The sequence below is a fragment of the Choristoneura fumiferana genome, chromosome 22 (assembly GCF_025370935.1).
Source record: "Choristoneura fumiferana chromosome 22, NRCan_CFum_1, whole genome shotgun sequence".
Classification (NCBI taxonomy): Eukaryota; Metazoa; Arthropoda; class Insecta; order Lepidoptera; family Tortricidae; genus Choristoneura; species Choristoneura fumiferana.
This window is the reverse complement of record NC_133493.1, coordinates 8,256,417-8,281,130: the sequence shown is the minus strand read 5'-3', so window position 1 is coordinate 8,281,130 and position 24,714 is coordinate 8,256,417. Positions and strand designations below refer to the sequence as shown.

Below are 24,714 nucleotides of genomic sequence, written 5' to 3'. Positions count from 1 at the left end.
CTGGCACTTGAGGTATCCCACCTTAGGCCTCTAGGTTGGCAACGCGATGCAGATGTTAATGGGCGGTGGTGATCTCTTACCATCAGGAGACCCACTTGCTCGTTTTCCACCCAGTGGAATAAAAAAAAAATATATATGCCCAACTGTAGGCTAAAATATTCCAGATTAATTTTATAGCCGTAAATGTATTCTATTTAACTTCAATCAAAAGCGTACCTAACCATTTGACAGCAAAATCAATCAAAGAAAATGAGACGGAAATAAGTGCAGCGATATTAGCCTAAGATCCATTTTTCAAGGACACTGCTTAGTATTGGATTCAAGCAGCAGTTACAAATCAAAATGGCGATCCCGTAAATCAAAACCGTTGATTCACTCAACGAATGATCACCCAACATGCTGCGGATTGTCATCTATAGTGAGTAAAATGTTTATTGATTCACGCGCGAATAAGCTTTCTTTTGGAAGCACGTGTACGCGCGTACAGGGCGGCTACTACGAAATTAGACAATCGAAGTTCGTATCGTACCTTCCCTCTCACTCTCATATAAATAATTTAGCGTCAGCGGGACGGCAAGACACGAAATTCAAATTTTACACTTCGTAATGTAGGGTCCGATGCGATTTTGTTTTCTTCGAGCGTTAATCGCGCACTACGCAGTAATACGAGCGTATGATACAATCTACCGCTCGTGTAAGAGCGTAAGCCAAAAACGACCGTATGTATACGCGCAAAAGAACGCTAGTCTAAAACTGGCTTTATTTTCTTTTGACTAGTATAGATAGCACGCTAAAACTACCAATACGGTATTTGACAACTCCTGAATTTGCCATATCTTAATATTATTATGAAAATATAGATATACAGACAGTTTTTAGCGAAGAGAAAACTTAAATCGCTTGAAAATTGGATTTATAGTGATTTTTTGAAAATCTATATACCTATCTCTTTCTCAAACGCTTTTCTCTATGCAGCACGTATGGCGGTACTGGCGTGTGACGTCACATGCCAGTATGTCTTTCTCTGTCTAATCTTGAATTTCAAACCCTCATAACTTTGTTATTTGTAAAGGTAGCTTAAAAATTGTTTCTTTATTCGTAAAACATATACAAAATAGTCAAATACCGTATTGCCAGAGAATGCATTTAAAGCGCATCACTTCAAAATGCTACCACCTATTTGGATATATATTTTTTTATTATAAACATCAGGAAGTTTTTTTTTAAATACGTACCTACACCTGCACGAATCCATGGCGGGCAGCTAGTAAAATACATATAATTTCCAAGCACCTAATTTATCGTTTATCTCTTAGGTACCCACAGTACTTTTATCTGTTGCCAGCAGTTAATTCATTGTACCTCCTCTCTTCCAGTGACCTTGTTAGGATTTTCAGAAGCCAAAACGCAGCCTTTGTGCGCATGCGATCCAGATCCAGCCGGAGCTGTATGCGGAAGCGACTACAAAACCTATGACAATGAATGTTTGATGCATTGCAACAAAGACTTGCACATACTTTGGTTTGGCACTTGCCAAAGCCCTAAACATTCCATTCGTCCCATATACTATGTGCCTGTTCTTCGACCAAGTCACTCTGTGGTGGACCGTCCTATTGACCGACCAGTTATTCGTCAGAACAAGAATGTTTTGGATCAATCAACTAGGGAATTAATTGCTCGTCCAATGGAAAAAGTGGTTACTCCAGAAGAAAAACTAGTGGTTCGTCCAGTTAATCAGCTGAAATTACGTCCAGTTATAGTGTAAATGTGTTTCAACTTAAACCTTGTGATTTTAGCATTAATGACACTAACTTAGTCTACATAAAGTAATGTCATAAGTGAAGCTACATGTTAAAAATGTAAGCAAATTGTTTTGTTATCTATCTGAATTAAATATTCCCCATTATGGCCTCAGTTGATTAAAAAACACTTTTAAATATTTTGCGAAGCCATATGATGGTGATGACATACCACACATTAGGCGTGAGGCCCCTCAGAACGCGAGCACAAAACAGATAGGTACAGAAATCAATCTACATACAAAGTGCGCTCGAGCAACGCACACATAGACACTGCTCACGGACAAGATATCTCGGACCGGTTGGGACCGCTTGAGACACGCGTCTGTGAACTTTTTTGTTCAGTGGACAGTTGTTTAAATTTAACATTAAACGGTGAATTGTCGTTTTTCAAGTTACCAGTGGTTTATATTTCCATTCTTCCCGTTTCATTCTCAACAATAAATCAAACAACTAGATACGAGTGCCACTACCACGATAGTTTTTTTCTTTAATTTAGCCATAATTGACAACCCTAGAGCGACCGCCGAGTATAGGTATGAAAAGTGAAATACATACATGAGAATGAGATTAGCTTCTGTACCTATTTGTTTTGTGACGCGAGGCTCTGGCCCACGTCGCTTATGCCTAGCGCCGTTCCAGTTACCCATACTGACCCATTTAAATGTAAATCTACATTTATATCTCTGCCAAACATCAGTCTCATATTATTCACTATTAGTACTAGGGCATGCTCCCGGGAATTCCCGGTACTGAAAGTACCGGGAAATCCCGGGAATTTTCGAATACACTGGTACCGGTTCTGGGAGAAAAAAATCCCGGTTCTTCGGTTCCTTCGGTACTGAGTTTGTAACTAAATTAATTGACGTTTTTTGAATTCAAAAATTACGCGTGGGCCTTGTAATGCTGTCACCTTAACCGATTCACACACGCTCGGTTTTATTCGGGTGCAATCGGCATGCTCGGTCCGCCTGCTGCCCGACCTGACGACGGCGACGACGACGAATGGTGAACCAGTGTGCCCCTAGTGTAAGTTTTCGGCTACAAAATACGTCTCGATCGCGTTCGCGATAAAATCTCAATTTGTATGGAAACACGAACAGCGCCTCTAGTGGAACGTTTGCGATGTTCGTGTTTCCATACAAATTGAGATTTTACGCGAACGTGATCGACACGTATTTTGTAACCGAAAACTTACACTAGGGGTACTGAGGTCTTATTGCTTAACGCACTTGGTATCACAATCGTTTTTACCATTTCTTTCTGTCACTTCGTGTAGGATGAGGGTAGAAGGAGATGGTAATTGCAACCGCTAATGTCAGCGCGTTAGACAATACGGCCTCAGGTAGTCAAAATATAGCTGTTAGGATTTAGTATTGGTACTATCCTGTAGTCTGTATGTCTAAACGATTGATAATGATAGTGATGAGCTTGTTTGTGTTTTTATCTATGTAATGTTAATTAACACTACCATCTAAATAACAACTAGTTATATGTTAGTGATGTGTTACGTATCTTTTTGTTCTATTTTGTCATATTTTTATATACAGTAATATGCTTGCATTTGACCACAATCACGCCTAAGCAAAGATGTTGACTGAGGTGGAGCATGCTTGCCAAATAAATGTCCATTCACCCTAGATTTTAAGACAGCCTCATTGTAGCGATCAGAAAACACAGAAGCTGGCAAGGCTTTCCACTCCTTAAATATCCGGCCGGATAATGAAGGACGAGCGAAAACGCTTTGTGTGAAGTTTAAGGATGCTGACAACATAAAGGTGAAGATTCCGCCTACTTCTGGTCGACCTGTGAATGGAAGGAACTGATGGAATAAGATTGTGTAGCACCGAGCACGAGCTACCCTTCTGCGGTGGCGAACTCTGTTAGCAAAAATTTACCACAAAATCGCCGCTAATGAGTTTCTTCATCGCTCGCCGTTCCACCGAATCCAAAGCAGCCAACTAGTACTGGGCAGAGCCGTCCTAAAGGTGACAGCAATAGGTACTCCATGCAATACCGGACTCGGGCTCTGTAAGGGTGAAGGAGCTGGTCCGCAGTAAAGTATCGCCTAACTTTGGAAAGGATGCCAAGCTTTTTCGCAGCGGTTTTCACCAAGGCCTCGATGTGACCCCCAAAGTTTAGTTTGGAAGAAAAGTGCGAATATTCAGCGGTTTTTTTTGTCGTTAGTTTCTGGCAGGTGTTATTAAAAAGGGTTATGCGTAGGGTTAAATTTTTATGAAAATTAAAGACAATACCGATGCTAAATTTCGCGTGATTAAAATTGACGCAATTTTCTTTCTGTTGTGCTTATAAACGTGGGATGCTAATGGCGTTTGACCGAGCGGTCAAAACGCTCGAATATTCGCCCTTAAAACAAGTGTAGCTGAAAGGTGGTGGGAAATAGAAAGAGGCACAGAACGGAAAATAAACACGACTGAGTTTTTAAAACCGACTAAATTGGCACAGGTGTGAGAAATTCAAAGCCAGAGCAAAAGCATGAGCTTTTCTTACAGCATGAGTGGTCTTGTGGAACGGGAATAACCACACCTGGCGGTAGGCGTTAAACTCACCCAGAAGTGCAACCTGCGCTATAGAGAACCGCCGTAGGACCACCTCAGCCGAGTCACAGAGGGAAAAAACCAGCCCGCACAGTGCGCACAGCGGCAATGCGGAGACATTTGAGCGAACGTTATAGGTACACAGGCATATAGGATCTTTTCCATACCTGTGTTTTGACTTTTGTTGATTAAATTTTGCACTTTGTTAATTGTTTTGGGTTAAATTACAACAATTATCACTTTACAGGTGTTTCATTTATCAAATTAACAAAAAAAATACAATTCATTTACTCAGTACCGAAAAGTACCGAAATCCCGGGAATTCCCGGTTCTGCCCCAGTACCGAAAATCTCAGTCCCGGTTCTGGAAATGGTACCGGTACCGCATGCCCTAATTAGTACCTACTATTTTATAAATTAGTATTGCCACGCGGTATGAAACTTGTTAATAATTCGAGACAAATCTTGCTGTATGAAAAGGTGTTACGATGTGAAAGTAATGTTGCAAACACACACCCCAAATAATGTTGTAAAACACACGCCGGAACACCATGCAATTTGGTGTTATATGTAAGTTTTTTTTCTATTTTTTTTTGTTTAATATTTTAGAGAGGCTTATGTAGTATGTATGTACACCAAATGTGACTGTCAGCGTTATGGAAAGCCACAGAGAACCACATAAAACGCTACCCTGCCCTTTTTTGCATTTGTTTTAAAACTTGGTACACATGTGAATTGGGAACGGTAATCAGTGTGAGCTCCATTTGTGGTTTATGAACAGCTCCTAAGGGACTCATAATGGATAATAATATACGCAAATAGAACCCAGAGGCTTTATTGTCAACACATTCAGAATCGCAATCATTTCATCACTTCTTTTTTTCATGCACTTTAGGACCAGGATAGAAAGAGACTGTGAATGCGACCGCGCGAGTGCTTGCGTGTAAATTCTAGTTTAGACTTGCAAGAAAAATTGTGCAAGTAACATTACATTGCAGCACTCGATTGACCACTACAAACTCGATGGCTTTGCAGCCTCGCAATGTAATGCAACTTGCACGATTTTTCTTCGAAGTCCAAACCCGGCTTTGGACAATACAGCCCCTGGTCTAGGCCAACCATTGGAACACTTACCCCATCAATAATCTGGCAGAAGTGAACCTCGACACTGGCACTCGTAATATTTGGATATTTGCTTGAAGAGTGAATGAGAACCGAAATCTTCTTGGAACGGATCTTCGTAGCTCGATAGCCGAAGACAAACAGCATTGAGTCTATGACATTGCTCTTGCCGCTACCATTTGGACCAATTATTGCAGTAAAGCTCTGTAATAAAACATAATGTATTTTTCATTTTCATCATTTTATTAAATTAAAATTTAAAAGTTAATCACTGATTTTGAATACATACATAAATTGGAAAACAAGCTGAAAATATTAGCATTTATTGCTGACACAAAATATCCCTTTTCACATGAATAGGTAATTGATATTAATTTAGTAAAAGCTAGTTGTTGATAGGCTAGGCTAAGCTGGTATGCTATGATTCATACATACAACCAGTAAAAACTTATAATCCTAATGCTTTTGCTTTAACTTTGACACCATTTGTTATTATTATACTTGAAACAAAGTCAATTGATGTCTTAAATATTGAAATTCCCCCATTAAACTATCTAAACATTTACATCTAGTTTGTATTACAATGATAAAAAGTAAAATGTTTAAACACTTGAATGTACCAAATCTGGCAGCTGAAGTTTGTTGATGTTTAGTTAACCACCTATCCAAACCAAGTGTAGTTAAATTTTTTTAACTGACCAATAACCCTGTATATGATATGCAGTGAGCGGCCAGATGCAATTTATGTCTAAATCATGTTGAACAATATACGTAATATGGATATGACTACAATTGGTTTGAAAAATAGTTGGATAATTTTATTGTTGTAGTAAATAATTGTATTTTTTTCTACAGCATGTATTTTTGATACTACCTCAAACTGTAACCACGAAGGTTTAAGTGCTGTGAACCGATTTCAAAACACATTGTTAATTTAGAATTAACTACCAGAGCATAATTAATATTTGAAATATTTTTGAGCAGTAATGTAATGCGTACAATAGTTTGATACAAGAGAGAAGCGTTCTGTGACAGCTGTCACATCAACAAGTTGGATGTTTTGAATAAAAACAAAGTTGTATCATGTAGTGATACATTGCATGCTACTTTTTTTTTTACTAAAACCTAATAAAACGTGATTATTGGGGCCTTCAATAACTACCCTTAAAGTTTGAGGTAGTATCAAAAATACATGCTGTATGTTATATATTTTCAGTGCATTCCTTTTATAGTTCACTGTCCACTTATGTAGGGGAAAATTACTTCTTTACATCTACAGATGTAAGTGGTATGTATTTGTAAAGTGATACTTCACCTATATTAGAAAGATTATCACCATCACTTCAATTTCTATACATTTTTACACAAAAATATTAATTGAAGTTTAATAAAAGTCATATCCATCTTATGCTTTCGTCACCATATTGCATCCATCATCAGCCCTTTAATAATATGCTGATTACAAAAATTTACCAGCCTAAATTTGGAAGTTTTTTGTTATTAACGTTTTCAAGTTTTAAGTCCTCAACCAATTGTGATGAAATTTGGTGTGGAAATGGGATAGTTTCTTAACACTGAAAATTCTTTGCATGATGAGAATGAAACCATCACTAAATAAAATATGTCAGGTTACTGATACAGTAAATGCTTCTATTATTTTATAATTATTATAAGTATAATTCTTGCTTCTAATATAATTTTTGCTTCCATTTACATGGTGTAATTTAATTTTGTTTTGTGACGGTGCGATTCTAGATGCGAGATATTTCGCGTGGGCGCACAATATATTCGCACAGACGAAGTCGCGGGCAACAGCTAGTGTCATATATTACGTCGTTACCTTATGAAAAGGTCCCAAAGTCTGCACACCGGCGTAGCTTTTAAAATTCTCATTGACAATGTGTGTTATGATCAGTCTCGGGCCTGTAGCGTCGAACGTTAAAGCCGGCTTCGAAGCAGGCGGTATATAAATACCGCAAACACGGACTCCGCCTTCCTCATCATCAGAAATATGATCGACATCGCCGTTTATAAGATAGTCTTGGTTTTCTGTCTCGCCATTTGCAGATGTAGTGGCATTATCGTCCACTTCCATAGGCTCTTCCCCGCCCTTTCTCTTTTTATTCGGGTGCATTTTCAGACAGATTTAGTAGCAAATCAGTTTAAGATAGGAAATGAAATTGGAAATATTTTGAACAACGACCGTTTCAGTATTTATTCCTCTTAATGGCGGCCATAAGGCTTGGGCCAATGTCAGTTAAATTAAAGATAAATAATATTCTTCTTATGCATGTTGTACGTGATACCAAGCGCGAAACGCGAATCGATTTTTCGTCGTTGACGTTGACAGTTGACTGACAGTAGCGAATAGCGAAAAAGAAAAAAAATAAAGCGTTTCGTTTCAAAGGCGAAGCGTAGCCCCTGTTGTCTCTATTTATTTTATTTTATTAATTTTGGGTACAATAATATAATGTTTGCTTACGAAATTACAAATAGTGACTTAGTTTACGTAATTACAGCGCAATACATCACAATAATTATTGTACACAGCATTTAACACAACCCTAAGGAAAGGAGAAAAAGATTAAAAACAAAAATCAAAGCGGCAACGGCAATTCAATACAATAAGCACATTACGTAAAACAGGATTACTGGAACACAAGAAACTAAATCATAATACTTGATACATAAAAATGATTGTAAGTAATAGCTGGGTCAAATAACTGCAATAATCATATAATTAATACAGCATTTACACAATCGTGCGAATCGCGAGGCGAATGGCGATGCGAGTAACGAACACGCATTATACGGCTGTCCCAGAAACCGACGATATACTGTTGACAGCTGACTCACTCATAGTTGGTCATAGTCTGTTTATATGTAATATCATTGACAGCTAATTAACTCTCAGAATATGAGGTTTTAGGTTTTGTAAAAATGGCTTAGTTTTTGAGATATCGTCATTTTTGTAAAATCGAAAAGAATCTCCTCAGCTTCATTTTTTTAGTGCCACAGCTAAAAATGTAAGAATTAAAAACATTCCTAAAAAGTAAGGCTTTTACACGGTGTAATTTTTTTTAACGCTCAATTCTGTTTATTTTAAAAAGGACTTAAACGCCAATTGTTAATTTTTTTTCAGCCTCACCCTTAAGTTTGGCCCTTCGCTATAAAATAGTTATTTGTGACACAAGGGAGCAAAATGGTGTATTTACGGCGAGGGCGTACAATGAATCCAGAATGTAGCAAAGGATTCAGCAATAGAATCCTGAGCGTAATGAGGGGTTCAAGTGTTAACGCCCAAGATGAAAATAATTTTGCTCCCGAGTGGCTCATACCTACCACTTTTCACACCGAGCATTAAAAAACTTGAAAAAAAAATCTAGATATTATTAAAGAACAACCAGCATAGAAAATGGCATAGCTTTACAACTATCAATTTCAAAAAATGGCATCTGCAATAAACACTTAGAAAAGCCTTGAACAGAAAAGTTGCACTTTGCTCCCTCTCGTCAGGGAGGAAATAGTTATTTTCTGAAGGAGAGGTGTGAAAAATTACTTTTCTGAAGGTGTGAAAAAAAATACCACACTAGTGTCATTATGCAATAAAAATACGCTCATCTAATGTAGATTTTAAAATGGTATATCACTTACTAGTTTTTCTAACGAATTCCATTTTTAAATTTGAATCGATGCAAACAGAATTCGATTTTTGAATATGGTTTCTTTTTTTAATTGATGCTGAATGTGTGTAAATTTCAAAAAATACTTTCCGCAACTTTTTAAATTCCATAATAATCAAAATCATCTTTGTTGAATTATAACTGGTATAATTAATCAAAGATACTCATAATAATCTTAGTCATTGAATGAACTGCCAGTGTTTTAAATAATAATATTTAGTGAAGTACCTAAAAAGGTAAATAATGGATTTGAAGAGCAGCCACGCCGCGTTTTAGGATTTTATCACGATACATAGGAATGTCGGGATAAAAAGTATTGCATCCAAATCTGACCAGCCGTTTTAATGTGATAGAGTGTCATACACACATACACTTTTGGGCTCATGCACTCATAAATTACATTTGTTGAATTTATTTCCTTAGTAGGGTGACGGAACGTTTGATGTGTTATGTATGTGGTCATTGCCTTACCCTGAAATTTAGTTACGCACATGGCAATACCACTTTCGTCAAACAAATGTCAATGTCAAAATTGACAAAAGAAAATGGCGAACCGGACGGTAAAGGACGCGAAGTCGATTCGCGGTACAAATCCACAATATTTAATAGAAAAGATCATCAGAGCACGCATTTACGACTCGAAATATTGGAAAGAAGAATGTTTTGCTCTAACAGCAGAGTTACTTGTGGACAAAGCCATGGAATTGCGATACGTTGGCGGCGTGCATGGCGGTTTTATTTATCCAACCCCGTTTCTATGTTTAGTTCTCAAAATGTTGCAAATCCAACCTGAGAAAGACATTGTTGTGGAGTTCATTAAGAACGAAGAGTTCAAATACGTACGTGCTTTAGGCGCTTTTTATATGCGACTCACGGGAACTTCCGTAGACTGCTACAAGTACCTCGAACCTCTCTTCAATGATAATAGAAAACTGAGGCGTCAAAATCGCGTTGGTCAGTTCGAAATCGTGCACGTTGATGAATTTATAGACGAGCTCCTTCGAGAGGAGCGACTGTGCGATGTTATTCTTCCTAGAATACAGAAGAGGCATGTACTGGAAGAAAATAATGAGTTGGATCCTAAAGTATCAGCACTGGAGGACGATCTGGACGAAGATATGCCGTCGGATGATGATAATGATGTAGAGACCAAAGAAAATAAGAGGGAAAAGGAGAGACGCGACAGGGATAAAAGGAGAGAAAGGTTTGTTGTATTTGTTTGTCTATGAGAGCATTGTAACTTAATATGGATATCTACTTTTTATTTGAGAGGGCTTTCAGTATGTATTTAGTGTGTGTGTATCTTGGTTTCTGATATACTTACATTTTTTTTGCAGTGATTGGTCAAGTGCAAAGATATAAAATATGTATACACAACCTTAATGTTAAGTGCATAAAGTTGTGTATACATATTTTGCACTTGACTGTACAGGGAAGAGTATAGGGGCAACATTCTTGTGGCCAATTCCTCACAAGATGGACAGACTGCATTAAATCTCCCACAAAGTGTTCCCTTACTGAGTGTGCACGCTGTGTCACAAATAGAGAGATGGAGAAGTCTCGAATAATCCGCAACCAATCTACAAGAGAATCCATGACCACAACCACTCTAATTTATTGAATCAGGCGTTACTTTGCGGAGGTCCATACCAATGAACTAAAATAATTTCCTTGCTCACCCGCGACCTTACAATAGCTAAGCTTATGCAAAATATGCGTGTTCATGCAGTTCCTCCACCTCCACACTGTAAGAACACACACAAAACACTGTAAGAAAACCGTAGCAAGGGAGATGAAACTAAACGACGGCTACGGCTTGGATCTAATTTCAGCAATGGTAGTTAATAAAACATGCCTTGACAGTAAATAAATAAAAATCAAGGTAGTTTTGAAGGACGGTTAAAAAATTTATTAATAATTTGTGGGTAGTTTTGTTTTGTTTCATAAAACGTATGTGGGTACTTGGGGACTTACAGTGACAAGTTAAAACGGTGGTTGTGGTTCGTTAGTCTAACAACTGGTAGCATGGTATACGGTTGTGTCACTTTGAAGATGAGCTCTGTTTGAGTTCGAAACGCGTCAGTGTAGTGTGGTGGTGGTGATAGATGGGTTTGTGTGATTTGTGTGTTCTTACAGTGTGGAGGTGGAGGAACTGCATGAACACGCATATTTTGCATAAGCTTAGCTATTGTATGGTCGCGGGTGAGCAAGGAAATTATTTTAGTTCACAACCACTCTGTCAGGAGTTTTTTTTTTTAATTATTGCTTTTATCAGTTAAAATGATTAGTTACCCATATTTGATACAATATTCCTCATTTAATTAATTAGAACCCTTGATTTTAAAAATATTTAGCAACTTTCGGGGAATAGATTAATTATGAATTAACCCTTAATACAGTATGTATTTTAAATTCCAGGTCGAGAGATCGTGAACGTCGCGTAAAAGATCGCAAACGCGAGCGTTCCCGCAGCAGAGATCGCGAGCGGCGGCGAGAGCGAGACAGAGAAAAGGAACGAGAGCGTGAGAAGGAACGGGACAGGGAACGCGTGAGGGACAGAGAGAGAGAGCGAGAGAGACGGGAGAGGCATGAGGCTGAACGCCGAGGAAGGGATAGAGGCGGGAGGTATTAGAGTTAGGAATAAATGAGTTTTAAGGACATTCAGATTTTGAATTTGATCCTCTTAGGTTCCCTTTAAGCAAGCAATTTTTATATATTTATTTATTTATTAGGATCTCTGAAACATCTGGTAGCATGGTGAATGGTTGTAGAGTAACAACTCTGAAGATGAGCTCTGGTTGAGTTTGAAATAATAATATATCAGTGTAGTGTGGTGGTGATGATAGTTGGGTTTGTGTGTATTCTTTCAGTGTGGAGGTGGAGGAACTGCATAAACATATTTATCATAAGGTCAAGGGGGAGCACACTAATTGTTTTAGTTCAAAGATTATGATCAAACTATAGGAAGCATTTTGCGGGCACATCAGTTGGTAATGTTTACAAAAAATAAATTTTAATATATGTACTAGTATCCATACTAAGTATTTATATTATAAATTACCTAGTATTTTAGCCCGTTCCGTCGAAATAACGTAATATCAAAATTAAATCAATCTTAATTTGCCAACATAATGCAAAAAAATTGACTGTCAAAATTTTGAAAAAATATTAACTATATATTCCCAAATTATGTTGTTGCCATACAAGAGGAAATGCAGCCAGCCTTATGGGCACCCTGGACTGGGCTGGACTTGGGTGATATTTGTAAATATAGATTTTTAGGATTAGAGTAAGTTAGTTTTAGTTCTTTTTTTATGTATTGTATATATTATTTGTTTGTTTATAAATAAGTTTATTAGGTAATGTATAAAATTATTATATAATATTATTTATTACTTGTTTTATTTAAAACATATTGGCTTTGGTACATTCGGCTACCTAGGTACAGTCAAGGGCAAAGATATAGACAGGGCCAAAGTTAGAAAAATATGTATACAGGACTTTATGCTTATTAAGGCAGTGTATACATATTTTTGCAACTTTGGCCGTGTCGATATCTTTGCCCTTGACTGTACTTAACGTAAAGCACCTTAATAAGTAAGGAGTAAAAATACTTAGTATAAGTACTTTCTTCTGAAAACTCGAAAATTAATTGTTTTTTTTTGTAAACGTTACCAACTGACGTGCCCGCAAAATGCCTCCTCTAGTGCTATGTTTGATTATGATGTAATTCCTATGGTTAAATTAGTAAACTTCCAGAATTTCAATTCAACTGCTAGAATTTGAAGCCATTGGTAAAAGCTAATCGGAAAGTAAAAATAAAACATCACATGACAATCATTATGCAGCTGCCAATTTTATTATGAAACCAGTTCATACTAACAATATTATTTTATAGACTACATAATTTCATAGAATCAATACTGAATTCAATAATTCATCTTTATCTTTTGGTTGGATCACATAATTTTCTAAATATATTTACATAATTAATTTTCCTTAAAGCCTTATACAAATCCTCGAGTAACAATGAAGCAGTATATCCTACAATTAGCTACATGAAGCATTTTTATTAGAAGTTCTAAAGGTGCGGATATACTATTAAAGCCCGACGCCATGCCACGCTTGCGACACGCCATCCAACGCGTGCCAGTACTAATTAATCTCTGTATATTTACTATGGTCAGTTGCAGAGAGAAAAATGCGTCCAATAACTTGGCGTGGCGTCGCGTTTTAGTAGTATTTATGTTTCCGCCTTAAAACAGATGGCAAACTTCGTGAAATAGTGAGAGCTAGTTTGCGCATACATAATAGCCTACCAAGCTATGGGAGACTAATAATGGAGCGGAAGAGTGGCCCGCCCCGGGCCTCCAGGCCCAGGGACCTTTCAAATGTCCACAAGTTCTCTTGACCAAGTCCGGAAGCCATATTATCTAAAGCCGAGTTTAGATTTGCAAGAAAAATCGTGTAAGTTGCATTACGTTGCGACGCTCGATTGACCGCTACAAACTCGTTGGCTTTACGGCCTCGCAATGTAATGCAACTTGCACGATTTTTCTTAACGCTCTAAACTCAGCTTAACACGCTGATGTTCGCGATCGCATTCACCATCTCATCCTACACCATCTTATATCTGTGGCAGAAAGAAGTGATGAAAACGATTGTGATTTTAAGAGTGTTTAGACAATAGGGCCTCTGGATAAGTCTAAAATATGCTCAATACTTAGGGCTTGTGCACATTAGCGTTTTTGCCGGCAGTTTCTCGGCGGAGCGGGAACGCGGCGAGCACTCGGCCAACACGCTGCGGTATCTCCGCGATTATTTACCGCCGACCGTAACGACCGTACGTGGCGACGACACCGCGGCGGCTCGCAGGCGGCGAATAATCGCGGAGATAACGCAGCGTGCTCGCCGCGAGCGCGCCGCGTTCGGCGGAAACCGCCGGCAAAAACGCTAGTGTGCACAAGCTCTTACATCAACTTTGAAGACTAGGGTCCTCATTCAGTTTTGCCACCCCTGGCATTTGTTTTGTTCGAATAGATGGAGACAGCATCACATTTAACCGTCAGTTAACACTAATCAATGGATGGTGAAACAGCCCCTAAGTGATTTACCATTGCTTATGACTTATGTTATGACAGTTCCTACATCAGAATAAAAACAATATGGCTGATTGCCACATTGACTTGTTGTTTCTTTAAAAAAATATGGCTCTGTCCATCGGAGGACAATTTTGCCAGTGTCTAGTAGTTGACTTGTAAGTGAAAATAGCCTTTGATGTTAAGTCATACAACTGACATTGATACTTAGGCCCCCCCATATCGTCACTACTTTGAAAAAAGCTGGTATCTCAAAATCGATGATCTTTCCGAGTGAACTTAATGAACATTGTTTTAAGGTTCAAATTTGTTGACGTATTGATTTGAGATACGAGATTTTTTCAAAGTAGTGACGATATACGGTACGATTCGTCTGTAGGATCGATCTGATGAAAATCGTGACGATTGATCGTAAAGAGCCATACACTGTCGATTCATCGTTACGATATTCATGATTGCATGGGATTTTGTTGCGATCTCCGACATCGTCTTCGATGAAGTAGTTAAAGATCTTGACATACACTATCGATTCGTCGTTTCGATCGGTCTGAAGCGACGAATCGTACCGTGTACTTTTAGTTACTACCAAAGATCTACAAGGAGTATTTTAGTAGCTTCTGTGCAATCAAGCCGGTATATGGATAGATGTAAGAAGACTTTACTCAAGAAATTTCCGGCATCTAAGTATATCTACTATTAGATTCAATACTTACCTACACCCTTTAGCCAGCTTTGGCACATTTTATACAACTTTTTAGTTACGTTTTCTAATGTACATTTGTATGGACGCTTCGTACGAAATTCATAGTCAATACAAGGGCCAAATAGAAGATGTGCAGATTATATTCTCCCCCCCGCACACCTTCTGTCTAGACATCTACAAATTCATAATTTGACCTAATTATTGCTATAGACAGGTAATATACATAATTGTAACATTGAAACAGAGTTAAAAGCATTCTTAATCAAAATTACCATATTACAGAATAAATACAGGATGTCCGGAATAACGATGAAAAATGATTTTCCTTGTAAATTTGATATATATTTACTACCATCCTGACTTTTTTTAAGTTTTCCACCAAACAGTTTAGATTTTAGAGGGGGGGGCGCTCGATTTTAATGAAAATTTTCACTAAAGTTGAATATTTCGCAAACTGATCACTAAATTAAAAAATCGTCTTTGCAACCCTCCAATCCCCACACTGTAGGGTTAGTCGAGAAAATCACCCCCACTTTACGTCTATGGGAGGTAGCCGAAAAAAAATTTTATACTTTTTTTTTTTTACTTTACCACTGTCGGCGTGACTAATAAATGTATATTCATGCCAAATTACAGCTTTCTAGTACTAACGGTCTCTGAGCTTAGCCGCGGACGGACAGACAGACGGACACACATGGCGAAACTATAAGGGTTCCTAGTTGACTACGGAACCCTAAATACTCATTTGACTAAGATATTTAAAATTCAAGATCTTTCTAATATCTACTCCAAAGTTTCAGCTCCTGAATTTTCTTCATCTTTATTCCGGACAACCTGTATAATTAACGGTAGTTATTTAATTATTAGATAAATATAACAATCAATAATTTTAACTATCAGCTGTACTCGAACTTTGACCCCCATTTATTTATCTTCATATTTAAATTTACTTTATTTACATTTTACACACCTGAGTTACAACAATAATAGTTTCTACGAAATTACAAAAGAGAGAAATTAGAAAACGAATTAAAGAGCAACTAAAATTACACATGAAATTCGTCACTATTAAAAAAACTCGTAGCTCAAAATAGATAATTTTTCTGAGTGAACTTTATAGACATTACATCAAGGTTCAATTTTGTTGACATATTAATTTTAGATACGAGATTTTTCAAAGTAGTGACGAATTGTTGCAATGTTCATGTTACCTTTTACGTCAAACTATAAATTATAAGAATATTTTTTTTGCACAAATTGTTGCATTATCGCTTCGTAGCACTAAAACCACGTCTGGTTACTATTTCGTCACTACTTTAAAAAAAGCTCTCACCATAATATCGTTTTTTTTTGAGCTGAACTTTATAAAACATACTTTAAGGGTCAATTTCATTGACGTTTTGATTCGAGATAAGAGATTTTTTCAATGTGGCGACAATTTTTTTGTATGAAAAATACATGCTGCATTTTTTTGTTCTATATATTTATGTACTTACACAAAGTAACAAGTATACCTTCTTGTTATTTGGCCTCTATAAACAAAAATTAATCTTCCACGCCTTAACTTTTGGAAACGGAAAAGAAAAAATGAGAAAGTTTCATTTTACTCATTGGCTTGCAACTGGCTGCAGTAATGAATGTTGTATAATTGCTTTATGTTTAAATCAGGAATCAAATGATCTTTTTATTGACTTGAAAGCCAGATATTTTGTAGGCGTGTGATTTCATAGTTATCTTACTGCTTGCTGGGTTTCAAAGTCAAATGCCTTACTCTTACTTAATCTAGATTCTATAAAGATCTAATAAGGTACATTTCATCAAGCAGGATCGCCGCATCTAAATTACTAGCTTTTATCCGCAGCTTCATTCGCGTGAACCATTAACGTGGCATTTTTAACCTTTTCGCCGCCACGTCAAATACAAAAGACATCACCCATACGCCAGGCTTCTACATTGCAATATCTGAAATTGAACCTTAACACAATTAAACGAAGGTTGCTTTTGCATTGAAGTAATGGACGTATATATAGGTCGTTGGCGTGGAACCTGCGGTGCGTATAAACAAACTTATCGTTTAAGACCTAGACGTTGGTGACCTGCTTTGTTATTTTGGACATTATTTCAAAATTCTTAGAATTCTTTATTCAATGACCAATTTGTATTTTAAAAAGTACATTCGGCCGTTATTCTTAGTGTTAATTAGTCCTTTATAAAGTACGCGAGGACTTAGGAGGATATGAGTCGTTGGCGTCGAAAAGGTTAACTTAGCGCTTGAAGTTTCAGGATTTTAACGTAATTCCTGATCCAGAGATAAAAATATCAATTTAAAATTTTATCACGAACTTTTACACACATTTTTTTCAAGAATTCGTTTATCGTGCGCCCGCGGGAACTTTACCTACAGTGAAATTTTTCAAGATAAGAATTATCCTATGTTCTTCCCTGGGACTTCAACTATCTCCATACCAATTTCTATCTAAATCGGTTCAGACATTGCATGATTCAGTAGTGATCACTTTGACAAACTTCCTCATGATATTAGTAGGACATTACCCACATCAGGGATGGCGAACCTTTATTGGTGAATGTGCCGTCTTTTATAAAAACAATAATAATCTGACTTATTGTGCCATCAAATATTCTTGACGCAATCTTTGCATGGACAAAAAAAAACAAAAGTGACGTGGCTAAGTTATGTTGTCGAGTCGATTATCACAACTGGTTCGCCATCCCTGACCTACACGGTAATAGGTAGGTAAAATTCTAGGTTAAACTATACCTACCATAGCAATATTAGGCCGGTTCATATTTAATAATGCCTCAATTCCATAAGCTAGCTAGTATACATCCCCACACTGCGAAGTGCAAAATTCGAACTTCGTATCTTGCTGTCCCTTAACGCTAATATTAATACGAGTGAGAGGGCGGTACGATACGAACTTCGACTTTTGAATTTCGTAGTAGCTCCCGAGTCACGGCAACTTGCTAGCATCAAATTCAAAGCGTAAAGTTCTCTTCAGCACTGCTGTTACGCATCAAGGAATTCTTCAGAGCAGTCACCCTGAAGGTATTATAATGCTAGAAGGTCGGCGCGTTCATGATGAATATCCTCTGTTCTTCGCGTTTGATCCATCGTAGTAGACGGTCTACTGCTTTGATGGCGTGGTCTTTTTCCATTAGAGGATCGAAGGTGACGTATAATTCGAAACCGTTTGTTACCTGTAAGAAAATTAATAGTTTTTGAGAGCAGGGTTGCCACTTGCCAGGTAACGGAAACCAGAGATAGCGGAATAAATAACAACAGGGAGTATGCGAGTATTTTTTCTCATTTTGTTCAAATAGGTACAGTGCCATCAGATATTTTTCGAGCGTCAAGGTTGGTCGAAAATATCGGTACAAGCAAACTATTTCGATAACGGAATAGATATTTATGAACAAATAACTCATATTTTTCCAAATTAGCAGTTTCATCGTCCCAAAATATTTGTTGCTTCATCTAGTACGCTTCCTTGATATCGATGTTCTGCGGTGCAGTTTACGTTGTTAAATTGCATCGACTTATTTTTCGTAAGGTTAACTTTAAGTGTGTTTCTTTTTAGCAGGAAATGATCTTATTTACAGAAGAATTAATATCAAATTTATATGTCAATCTATCCTTACATTCTATTACCACTGTACAGTCATCCGCAAATAGAGTCATTGGATGTGCTACTACGTCGGTAAATCATTATAAATGATAAAACAAAGTGGGCCTAGCACAGATCCCAGCGGTACTCCATACTTAATTATGCAACTCTTAGAGAGGAATGAAGTCTCTTTTCTTGTGTTTGAATTTAGCCTAGACATCTCTACATATTGTTATCTTAAATACGATTCCATCAATTGAAGAACATTACCCCTTACTCCATAGGCATGAAGCTTCACTAAGAGAAGTTTATGGTCCACAAAGTCAAAGGCCTGGGTCATGTCCATGTATATACCACAGACTGGATTTCTTTCGGCCCAAGCACTCTATTATAAGGGATTAGAGTTCATGTCTCGATATTTTTGGTCACCTAGCCCGCTACGAAATATTTGGTGGCGACTGTACATGCTTATTGTTTGACCAACTGAGTTGTGAAGAATTTTTGAAATATTTTTAAAAGAGAGAGAGAGAGAAAGAAGATTGGTATGGACGGTTTAAGTTGTCAATTAGACAGACAAGAGAGATCCGATATGAAGTATGGCGTCATATACTTTTAACAAAATTTTGTTTATGTTGAAAGAGAGAATGCAAACTTCATTCGCTCGTACTTTCCTTCTTTTTCAACAGATATTGAAAAATTTTAATCCCCGACGCAAAAAGAGGTGTATTCTTGGTTTGACGCTAATGTCTATCTGTCTCTCAAACGGATACGGACCGATTTCGATGTGTTTTTTTTAATGTGAATACGAGCTTTCTAGTATTAGCTATGTTTAATTAAAATCGGGTCTGTCGTTTTAGATATATTGAACTTGGAAATAACAATATTTCGTAGTAGCTTATCTATATTGGCGGACTTGAAAAAATAATAAAAAATGGAATCATAAGATGACTGTTTCAACTTACCCAAGCTAGAATAGTGTCCTGGGCGTTCGATCTAAAAATCAGCTTCGCTGGCGTCGACGTGCAATGTATCTGACTGCAAAACTTCCTATAATTCCTTACATAGTCTATCTCCGACATTTTGGTTATCCTTTTCTCTTTCACAATATCCCCCCCCTCTTTATGCCTTAGCCTGTAATCCTGTAACCTATCTATCGATATAGGATCCGAGGTGAATAGCTGAGCGGTAGATTTACATTTGTACATGAAATGTCTTATCTCAGGAATGCCTATGTGTTTTAGTGGATCCGTTGTAGGTAACTCTGGGTGCCTGTTTAGGGCGTCGTTGATGGCTGAAAGGCATTTGGTCTGTCTTAGTTTGTCGGATATCGTGTGTTTTGCCTGTGAGAGGGGGAAGAATGCATCGCGTTGTACTGTTAAGAGGAGAAGGCAGGCTTGACAGTCTTCTGATATGTATGAGACGTGGCCGTGGAGGAATCCCCTGTAATTTTAAACAAATTACATTTTGTAATTTAAAGAAAATCCGTATTTTATCTATAAAAGTGTCCTCTTAACCAACTTCTTGTCGGTATTATATGCTTGTTTGTTTTATACCAGAGGTTTTCATTCAACTGGTGTGCCGTGATCGCCGCGAAGTGTATGCGATTCGTACATAAGGTGTCCACGAGACCCTATTAATAAGCCTTCGCTGTCCGTTCATCATCATCATCATACCAGTCTATTAACGTCCCACTGCTGGGCACAGGCCTCCTCTCAGAACTAGAGGGCTTGGGCCATAGTTCCCACGCGGGCCCAGTGCGGATTGGGAACTTCACACGCACCATTGAATTTCTTCGCAGGTTTGTGCAGGTTTCCTCACGATGTTTTCCTTCACCGCAAAGCTCGTGGTAAATTTAAAATGTAATTCCGCACATGAATTTCGAAAAACTCAGAGGTGCAAGCCGGGGTTTGAACCCACGACCCTCTGCTTGAGAGGCGATAGGTCAAACCACTAGGCCACCGCGGCTTCCGTTCCCTTTAGGTACTCTAAGCGCCAGTCCGACACGCACACAGCTATTTTTACTGGTGTGCCGTGAAACTTCGATGAACGAAAAGTGTGCCGTTAAAACCAAAAGGTTGAAAACGCCTGTTTTGCACAGTCAAAATTTGGTCAAAATAAGGGTCAGTAGCTACATAATTATAATTAATAACTGTTAAACTTACGTCGCATCGAACTTCGGTAGACAAATCGGCGTCCAACTCTCCGCCGTTTTGAACGACTCCGAACTCCTCACGAGATTGAACAGCAAATGAATATCCGAAGGATGCAGAGTATACTTCTTCATCCTCACCAACGTAATGAGCTGATTCCCAGCTATCAATATAGCAAACACCAAGTCTCTGATCTTGTGACAAGCAGATATTATAGCGCTTGTGATAGTTTCCCTCGTCTTTTCAGGCAAGGGTAGACACCGGACTGCTCCTAGCAAGAAGGCTGGGTCTTTTTCCATGAAAATTAGAAGGTGGTCGATGAGTCTTTCGGCACCAGAGAGGAGTCTCCGTAAGTCGTAGTTGCGACGTTGTTCGAATATTCTGTTCAGCTGTGTTAAAGTTAGCACTGATACTATTTGGTTGAAGGCGTACCTGAAAGTGAGTGAATAATTTGAATGAAGATATGAACAAGGCTTCAAATGTTTTAACGCATTCACTGCCGGCAACGCATATATGCCTTCACTCGACTTTCACCCAGTGCCGCTGTCAGGATTCCGCACACATTTTAACGCATATGTGCCGTATATAACAATGCCGGCAGTGACTGCGTTAAAGACAATTTAATAGTGTACAAACACAGAACTAATAATAGGAGGAATATAGAAGTGTTCAGTTTTTATAAAATAATGAAGGTCTCGCTGTCGCAGGCTCTTGGTCCAAGAACTTTTTAATTTTATTACAATAGGCTTCCTTTGCATCCAGAAATCAGGGTGTACCTGCTATGCAGAAGTGTTTGATGAATTTGGCGTCTTCCAATGAGACTGGTATAGTCACACAAGTGAACTTAAGGTGATAAAAAAAAACAACTTACGTCAGTTGAAGCACAAGTTGAGTCTCGCTCTCATTCGACTTGGAAACTGCAACCAGTATCAATGGTCCCTTGACCAAGAACACTGCTTTGCAGTCTTTAGTGTTGATGGATCTCAAGATATCCTGGTTGTGGTCTTCCACTACACTAACAAGAGCTTGGATAACTCCACACAGCCCTGCCAGTTTGTCTTCATTGCCGTATCTGAAAATAATCAGAGATAATTTTAAATTAAAACTCCAACATTGAAATTCATGTATTCTTGAATCTTCATAGTTGTATTTAGCCCCCAATGCAAAAAAGGGTGTTATATTATAAGTTTGACGCCAATGTCTGTCTGTCTGTCTATGGAATCATAGCTCTTAAGTGGGTGGATCGATTTTGATGAGGTTTTTGTTAATTGAAAGATAGTTTAATCAAGTTGGTTCATAGATAAGTTTTATTAATCAGACCTTTTTGAGATATTGAACAGAGTTCCCACACCTCTATTTATGCTTTACAAACCAGATGAACTGTATTTGCTTGCATATGCCAATAGTTTTCCTCACACCTTTCCAATTTAGCATATAAAAGTTGTAATTTCTAAAGTTGCGATAGATGGCACCACACACCACTATTGGCTTATGCATATGACTATGATTTTAGGCCAGTTGGTTGGATACCCCACGGTTTAGTTGGTATAACACCTTTAGTGCATGGAGTCACAGGTGTGGGTTAAAATTCTGTCAGGCAATTTGAAAAGCTTTTTAGAAGAAACCAAGTTTTTAATTCATGTATAATTATAGTTGTACCTTGAATAAATAGGTTTCCCAGCAGAGCTCAGTATAAAGACATGCTTCTCTTTATTGACCAGCTCTGGAGACCGCAGGTACTCATCTTTTTCACAATCTAGATCACCATTCTCATCCACCAAGTTAGAGTTACTGGCCGAGGATGTCATTGTCTCCTGGAATATCAAATTAGAAAAAAAAATTCTCGTTTATAGGCTCGAAATGACAAGTCAAGTCAAACTTGCCCATGAAGATCTATCTAATCTGACTGTAAAATTTCTATTATTGAACCAATAATTCCAAAAAGACAAGTTTATGTGTCCCGTGATATTTATGTATCATGAACATTCCCTATTAAGCCCTAAAACTGATTAATTTATATTAATCAGTTTTAGGGATTATTTATATTAAAAAATTGAAAATACAAACTGAAATATAGATGCACAGAAAAACCAGAAAAATAAGACCAGCACTTGGAATCGAACCCAGGTCCTCGGTATTCCGTACCGCGTGCTATACCGCTACACCACTGATGGTCAACAATGACCATGATGATGATGATGGTAATTTATATTAATCTGTTGTTTAATGATGTTTTTAAAATTCATTGCATAGTCAGTAGCAAAAGCGGATGAGCAGTAAATGTCTAATAATGAGATACTGCCAATTGCCTTATGAATGAGGGCAGTATTATGAATATCAGTTCTGATCTATTAATTTAAAAAATATATTTTTATTTTGGTTAACTACTATATTTAACTACAATATTAATATAAATTTCTTTTTAACACTTACTAACTATATTATAACGTGTTTTACTCAGGTCAGTAATTAGCTACTTACATTTTTATGGCTTCTAAAGAATTTAATACAAGCTCATTTTCCCTTAGTAAATATTCTTTACCAAGACTAAGTTGCCCTACTGCCCCTATCCTAACATAGAGATGATAAGATAAACCAAACCAAACAAAACAAAATACTCACGTTGTTACTCTGTAAGTCGTCGCTAGATTTTGCGGCCTTTAATTGGGCTTCCTTCGAAGCTTCGCCGATCTCACTCTGTATCTCACTTATAGTACTACCCTTAGCAGTCAAAGATGTGTTCCTCTCCTGAAGACTGGAGCTCATTTCAGAAGCAAACTCTTCAAATGAATCTGTAGGATTGAGTACGCTCTCGGGGCAGGCACCTGGTTCTAATTCACTACCAACATTTTGATGCACGTCGCTGGTTGATGGAGCACTGTCCTTTGATGTCGACGCCATAATTAAGTTCACAGTAAGTAAAATAAATTATTTACTATATTCGCAGTGAATTTTCATTTATTTGGTTGGGGGAAGATGAGTGAGGATGAGAGAAACGTCAAATTGACGTAGATAAGTTTACGTTCCGTTACACGTAAGTTGTAGTATGGCTGCACATGAATACAAAAACACATTTAAAATGCTATTCACAAATAGTAGATAATACAACTAGAGCATAAAACGAGCCATTTTACCTAAGACGTTCATATAGCCACCCGAGCCTACCGGCTTGCCGTACCCGGCAAGGGTGGATAAACACATCGAGGAGAAAATGGGTTTAATGCTGGAGGAGTGTTTTTCACTTCGATGGCGAGGAAATAAAAACGATCATTCAAATTTATAATTCATAAGATGCGAATTCCAATCCGTGCTGCGTGCTGGCACGACCGAAAAATTGTTTATTTAATTTAATGTAACGTTTTTTTATGTAATGTGGCACCCGAATCACGTATCAGGGTGGTGGCATTTGTGCTACACTAATGTCATGTTAACATCCAATAGGTTAGTACATTTGCTAAAGAACTGATATAAAAATATATTACGAAAAGATTCCACCCTGGTGGGTAAGTACGTAGGTACCTAATTCTATTTTCTCGATTGTTACCTACAAAAAACTTACACGACTCACTATCTCTTAGCGAATTTAAAAGTCTTTCACTTTTATGAAAAGTATTTTTACGTTATACTTAGTTATAATAAATGACCCTCGGACGAGCACTGGACTCGAGTTGACCTCTCTATGTGTCTCGGCAGCACTCAACTGGAAACAGCTGATAAATTCGCTGTAGGGAGAATCGGTAAGCAATTGTAGCCGTAAGACGCATGGGATATTTGCAGAAATGCCAAGTGAAATCAAAAATAAACCTTAGCTGAAAAGACAAAGACTTTAAAAAGGGTTCTATAATTTTTCACCGAAATCATTTTTCCCAAATAATACACGTTTTACACACTTATATACTGTTTATTCCCAACTGTTTTATAAGTAGGTACCTACCAACGATATTTTTAAAAACTGAAAGTGTTTAGGTAGGTACT

General features: G+C 37.6%; 3 protein-coding genes across 3 annotated transcripts in view; 1 reads left to right on the top strand and 2 right to left on the bottom strand.

Annotated features, from left to right (window-relative positions):
• glu (structural maintenance of chromosomes 4-like protein gluon) overlaps positions 1 to 7,751 on the bottom strand; it is a 70,324-nt gene extending 62,573 nt beyond the window's left edge. The window contains exons 1-2 of the mRNA XM_074104895.1: positions 7,319 to 7,751; positions 5,491 to 5,682 (exon numbers count right to left, since the gene is read on the bottom strand). Of these exons, the coding sequence (XP_073960996.1) occupies positions 5,491 to 5,682; positions 7,319 to 7,612 (486 nt within the window). The 5' untranslated portion in view covers positions 7,613 to 7,751. The remainder of the gene's footprint in view (positions 1 to 5,490; positions 5,683 to 7,318) is intronic.
• A 1,876-nt stretch (positions 7,752 to 9,627) lies between these two features.
• LOC141440389 (pre-mRNA-splicing factor 38-like) lies at positions 9,628 to 11,821 on the top strand. Its single transcript, XM_074104897.1, has 2 exons — positions 9,628 to 10,365; positions 11,580 to 11,821. The coding sequence occupies exons 1-2, from the start codon at positions 9,707 to 9,709 to the stop codon at positions 11,791 to 11,793; spliced, it is 873 nt and encodes a 290-aa protein (XP_073960998.1). The 5' UTR covers positions 9,628 to 9,706; the 3' UTR covers positions 11,794 to 11,821.
• Positions 11,822 to 12,994: 1,173 nt separating this feature from the next.
• On the bottom strand, positions 12,995 to 23,759 carry Mon1 (vacuolar fusion protein MON1 homolog). Its single transcript, XM_074104896.1, has 6 exons — positions 23,362 to 23,759; positions 22,399 to 22,553; positions 21,611 to 21,811; positions 20,752 to 21,171; positions 19,552 to 20,029; positions 12,995 to 18,182 (listed from the first exon to the last, which is right to left on the bottom strand). The coding sequence occupies exons 1-6, from the start codon at positions 23,638 to 23,640 to the stop codon at positions 18,042 to 18,044; spliced, it is 1,674 nt and encodes a 557-aa protein (XP_073960997.1). The 5' UTR covers positions 23,641 to 23,759; the 3' UTR covers positions 12,995 to 18,041.
• Positions 23,760 to 24,714: the final 955 nt, after the last annotated feature.